This window comes from Choristoneura fumiferana, chromosome 20, assembly GCF_025370935.1.
Source record: "Choristoneura fumiferana chromosome 20, NRCan_CFum_1, whole genome shotgun sequence".
Taxonomy (NCBI): domain Eukaryota; kingdom Metazoa; phylum Arthropoda; class Insecta; order Lepidoptera; family Tortricidae; genus Choristoneura; species Choristoneura fumiferana.
The window spans coordinates 1,603,243-1,609,312 of NC_133491.1; the positions used below are offsets into that span (position 1 = coordinate 1,603,243).

At 44.1% G+C, this 6,070-nt stretch overlaps 1 protein-coding gene across 1 annotated transcript in view; it reads left to right on the top strand.

Annotated features, from left to right (window-relative positions):
* The window catches only part of mas (trypsin-like serine protease domain-containing protein masquerade), a 65,039-nt gene that overhangs the window by 40,154 nt on the left and 18,815 nt on the right, over positions 1-6,070 (top strand). Inside the window, exon 6 of the mRNA XM_074103650.1 lies at positions 4,983-5,205. Within this exon, the coding sequence (XP_073959751.1) occupies positions 4,983-5,205 (223 nt within the window). The remainder of the gene's footprint in view (positions 1-4,982; positions 5,206-6,070) is intronic.

The following is a 6,070-nucleotide window of genomic DNA, read 5'->3' on the forward strand; positions in this document are numbered from 1 at the left end:
GTCTCATATAGAAATATGATGAATTGACATCTATCTATTCTAAACGTCTAGTCTTTACTATATAAAGGCTCAAATTATGTTATTGAGTGGCAACTTTGATTAATTAAAACACTTGAATTTCAGATCCAAATAAAATCAGATAAACATGTCTCTTTCCAAAAATTCGAACCCGGAAAGTGAAAATATCAAATTTATAACTTGCCAAAGCTTAACGTAGTGCGACGCATTAACTTCGATGGTAAATATATGAATGCTTTGGTTGTTTGTAAATTGCATGCATACTGTTTATTATCGAAACAAATCAAGCCGTCCCAAAGGTGACAGCAGTATTCCGTACACGACCTTACCTGCGTTTTGTAAAGAGTAAAAAGCTGCTCTGGTGTGAAATATCATTTCACCTTATATAGGACACTAAGTTTTTAGCAGCTGTTTTCGCTCTGGAATCAATAGCCGCACCGAAGTTGAGGCTAGATTGAAGGTCTAACCCAAGAACCTCAAGGTGGTCTTTAGGTGGTAAGGATACAAAGTGGACGCTCTCCTCTTAGCGATAAACAGACACGCCTATGTCTTGGCAGCACTGAACTGGACTAAGTTGGCCGAGCCCCAGTCGGACATGGCCTCCGAGGTCGAATTCGTCGACTCGAATAGATCGGTTCCGCAGGATATCAGAGTACATGAGCATAGGACAGGAGGAATCCTGCTAAGAAGGCCTCTGTGCCAGACCCTATCGAATGCCTTGGAAGAGAGACACAGCAAGAGCTTCGCCATGCTTCTCAACAGGTTCACCCCAAATGTGAGTAGCATATACCAGAAGGTCCCCAGTGGAACGATTTCGGCGGAACCCGTATTGGCGGTCACTGAGGAGATCGTTACCTTCTAGATATACCTACCAGGAACTCAGCATTCAATACACGCTCCTTTACCTTACATAGTATGGAGGTGATTGCGATAGGCCGATAGTTCGACGGGTTGGCACGACTGCCCTTTTTGGGTAGGTACTGGCTGCACATTAGCAATCTTCCACGATACCGGGCCTGTCCCGTCTTGAGGGAGAGCCTGAACAGACGTGTCAAAACCGGAGACAGTTCCGGAGCACAGGTCTTTAAAACAATTCCAGGTGTAGTTTATTCCTAGTTTTATTCACGTCTAGAGAACGCAGCGTTCTTAAAACTCCATTTGGTGTATTCTGACCTCCTGATTAAACGTACCACAGTAAGGAATGGATGGAGGCGCTGCACTATCATTATCAAGATGCGAACAGGTTTGCCTTCTCCGCTGCAGTGTGAGCAAGCGACTTATCCGACTTCAGCAGTAGTGGCAGTGACGGACGACAGAAATTGGACTCCACCGATTTATTTAAGGACGAAAACGCTTAAAGAATGTATTTTCTTTCTTTCTTTTCTTTTTCTTTACTCTCAGAGCGGTAGGAAGCAAATTTGGCACCGATACAACCAACATGGAGGAATCGCGCTTTCCGTATGACCTTTTTGCAGGACATGGCAGCTTTGTTGAAGAGCTGTTTCTTAATGTGTACATCCGGTCCGGAGCTTTGCGACATCGAGCATCAGCCCACAGTAAGTAAGCAAATAGAGTGCTTAATAGCTTCAGCTTGAGTGCACTCAGCGTTAAACCATGGGCGAGATTTGCCACCAGTATACATCAGAGAAAGGAATGAAATATTCCATACTCTGACGCAACGCATCGGTAACAGCTTCTGCGCAGCTCAACGAATCGTCACTGGAAAAGCAAGTTTTCTGCCATGGATAGGAAGCAAAGAAATGACGCATCTCATCCCAATCTGCTTACTTATATCGCCATACTCGCCCAGTACCGATTGACCAATCGGGAGGAGAGTACTGCGACACAAATTTCACCAGACAATGGTCAGAAGTACCCAGATGGGAAGACACCGACACATTGTACCTGTCTGGATCAGTCGTGAGCCGAAGGTCCAAGCAATTAGGCGTGTGCAAGGCAACATCCGGTATGCGAGTCGGTTGCTTAACCAGCTGGGTGAGATCTAGCGAAAGCGCAAACTTACGCGCTTCTCCTCCTGCATAGTCCATGACTTGGTATGGGAACAACCAGTCCTCGCGGTGACCATTAAAGTCCCCCAAGAAAACCAACTACGCACGCGGATACCGTTGCTGAACCACACGCCGTGCCGTAACACTGAAGTGATCAAAGACCCTGGTCGTCGCCAAGTCACCGCTGTGCGACCGATAGATCAGAGCCAAAGAATGGAAAAGCTAGGATCCTCAAGGTTGCGGAGACGCTGAGTACAGATGTCATCACAAACGTACAAGCAGACCCCAGCACGTGGCTTAAAAGTATGCTCCAGGCTGTACCCTGAGTAGTGTGGGTAGTGCAAGTACGCCATGTCTAAGAGACATTTAATCTGCGTCTGGGTATCCTGGCCTGGTCAACACCAGGGGTATTGCAGATGCGTTGCCAATCTAGAAGCCTAAAATGGGATACTTCACGTGCCAGTAATTTCACCGGAAGAAAAGAAGAAGGAGATGAGAAAGACAAAAGTGAATAGGTTAGAAAAGACGGCAGTTGAACAGACACAGTGCTGCTCACCCAGCAGCACACGAAAGTGAGCCACAACACTAGGAGCCTGGTCTGGTGACTGCGGGGACGCCCGAACCCCCAAACACGGCTTTCGGGTCCTCTCTCCGGTCGCCAACCGGCACTACAGCACTTCTTCGGGATTTTTCGCAAGTTACCGGGGCAGCCTTTCAAAGTTGGCGAAACCTCTACTTGGGGCCCCTACTAACTGCGGTCGGCCAGCGGAGCACCGTGCTTCGAATTCCGCTACCCTCCACGAACAGGCACCCGGTGCAGCAAACTGACGGCACCGAAACCGGTTTGTCGCAAGTCCCTGCCCAGACCCGTCCTCCACATGGCTACTCCTAACTTTATGCTGGAACACGGCCTTGACCGTTTGGCAGCATAACTTAGTTCGGTGGGTGGTGACAAACTGCGGCCGAAGCCTACCACCCGAATGAGGTTGTTCACCAGAATGAGGTTGTTCATTTGGCGCTACCTAGGGGACACGTGTGGGTAACTAGAGCTAAAGCCCACGGACGCGAACAGCTTTATCCCCAATAGTCGACGATAGGCAGATAAGACGATAACAAAAACCAATGTCAAATAAAACTTAAAAGTTTCTACGATTTCCTGTGTTTCCTTTGAATTTAGTAATATTGATTAAAGTCAGCGCAGGGCTAACTACGAAACTCGAAACTCGATGTTCGTGTCGTGCGGTCCCTCTGACACTTATACTATTTAATACGAGAGCGAGTGGGACGGTACGATACGAACTTCGAGTTTCGAGTTTCGTAGTAGCCCTACACAGACGGTCCATTAGTGATCATTCGTTAAAGCAATCTGAAAATTAGTATGTTGTATTTCAAAACATTTAACTGGCAAGTCTAATAAGTATTTGTAATGTTTTATGATTATCATTTAATAGGGTGCTTAAGCATTATGCAGTTGTAAAATAGTTTGATTATTGGTGAATAAGCATTAAACACAGTTTGATAAGAAGTTGATTAACGCCATTAAGTAATTTGAAGATAAAAAACTAGAATGAATATCCCGTTAGTCATCTGAAATTATGATATATTACACCAATTCTTACGTTTAGTCCTTTTACCTTATTGCGTTGTCTCAAAAAGTTGAAGACGAATGACTAAAGCGCCACCTATCTCCTGAACTATTGTACTTAGGTCAAAATTATAGATTTCAGTTCATAGTATGCTGAATTGTCTTTCATACAGTCTTAGAAATTCTAAAATGTGTTCACAAAGAAACGAGTTATGAATTTTTTTCGTCAAAAAAAACTTTAAATCGCTCTCCTGTAAAGTTGGTCAAATGTCGCTTTAGTATCTTTACCTCCGAAGCGACGATATGTAACATTAAATCATCATCATCATCCCAGCCTATATACGTCCCACTGGGCACATGCCTCCTCTCTGAATGAGAGGACCGGGCCGTAAGTTCCCACGCGGGCCCAATGCGGATTGGGAACTTCACACACACCGTTGAATTGCTTCGTAGGTTTGTAAAAGTTTCCTCACGATGGTTTCCTTCACCGTATAGCTCGTGATAAATTTCAAATGTAATTTCACACATGAATTTCGAAAAACTCAAGAGGTGCGAGCCGGGTTTGAACCTACGATCCTCTGCTTGAGAGCCATAGGTTGAACCACTCGGCACCAAGGCTTCCAACATTAAAATAATAAATAAACTAACTACTTTTAAGCTACGTTTTCACTAGATATATGCGATGACCTGTTGCAAGGAATGTGCTTTTCATGAACCATTCGAAACGCTTAATTTACCTATTCTCGTTCCGCTCAGCTGTTTCCACCATAGCTGTGCTAAGCGAGAATAGATAAATGAACGTTTCTATTGGTTCATAGAAACACATCTCTAGTGGAAACATAGCCTATAGGATCTCCTCCAACCTATCGACGCGGAGTTGGCTTTAATCGATCAAAAACTCTTTATATCCAAGCAATAATCGCGAAAAAGACGTCGTTCGCCTCGGCCGACGCGAATCGCTGTTTATCGACGGGAAGACGCCTTTTCGATCTTATTACGTAGACATAAAACGTTTTTGGTCGGCTTTAAGGGAGACCCGTGCGAAGTCTTGCTTACAGTCTAGTTTTAAATAATACCTCACTAGCGAGTACTGCCTTTTCGCAACGTAACGTTTGGCAACCTGTTTCATTTCGCAACTTTTCATTTCGCTAACTCTAAAACTGTAAATATTTCAGGATTTATTTCAGGGCCATCGTGTAGAATCCTTTAGGTTAGGTTAGGTTAGTTTTATAAAAATCCTGAAATATTTACAGTTTCAGAAATATTAAACAGTTGGGAAATGAAACAGGTTGCCAAACGTTATTCGCCGAAACATTAGTAAACCACCTCACTAGTTCTTATTCCTCATCTATAATGTAATTGGTCCGCAGGCTTTGATCAGTTCCACGTGTACCTCCCTCGCGTCCGTGGCGTCCAGCACGTCCTCGCTGGCAGCTGATGTTAGCAGGGTGCAGGCGGCGCACAGTTCCTCGCTGCAGAGCGCGCAGCACCAGCTGGAGCAGTTCCGCGCGGAGCTGGAGCGCGCGCTGCAGCACCAGGACGACCTGGAGAGGGCGAGATTGGAGGAACAGTTCAGGGTGTACTCGCCCACTGGTGAGTCTACACCTACACACAGTATACAGGCCGACATGTCATTAACATCAAATTCAGTTAATTGGAGACTAGTTGAAATGGCAATGTGCGGGCCAAATCGCTCGAAGAATAGTTACAGATCTACAGCCTTATTCGTAAAAAATCCTTAATTGAGGTTTGATCGGTCTGTTACTTAGCAGACTGATTAAGCTTGTTAGACGGTTGTCAGAAGTATGATTCATAACGCTTGCTAGCAGCCTGCTAGTTGTTGAGCTGCTGATAGACCGATTAGACGCGTTATGTTGGCCATCTTGACAAATCAAAGACAAAAAATGGCCTCATCGATAATTTAAATAAAAAATTGACAGCAGTGACAGCAAATTAGCAGGAAAACGCAAATTTTTACGAAGACACACGAGCTTAGTGTAGTTTCTTACGATTTTTAAAAATGGATGCCACCAAAAGAAGGAGTGATAATTGGACAGTGGAGGATAAAGTAAGAAAAGCAATTGTTGTAATGTTTGTTTTCCGCCATTTCCGATCCGCATGTTATGTTGTACCTAAGTGCAAAAAGCCGTAATTAAGTTAATCATCCTAATTTTATTTTTTTCATATTTATTGTTAGTAAAGTAGTAGTAATAAATACCTAATTAAGGGGTTTTAAATACAAATTCCTGAAAATATTTTTTCCTGTTTTTTTTTATTGTGGCGTAAAGGTTTACACTTCACTAAAAATATCTTCGGTATGGTTTTTTGCTCTTGTCAAAGTCAGCTGTTAACATTTTTGGCGTCCATTTTGTGACTTAGCAGGGAGAATAAAGGAGGGTCTACGGTCCCTAACTTTAGCAGAGCCTTGATCGACTGATTAGCGCTAACAGACGTTTAT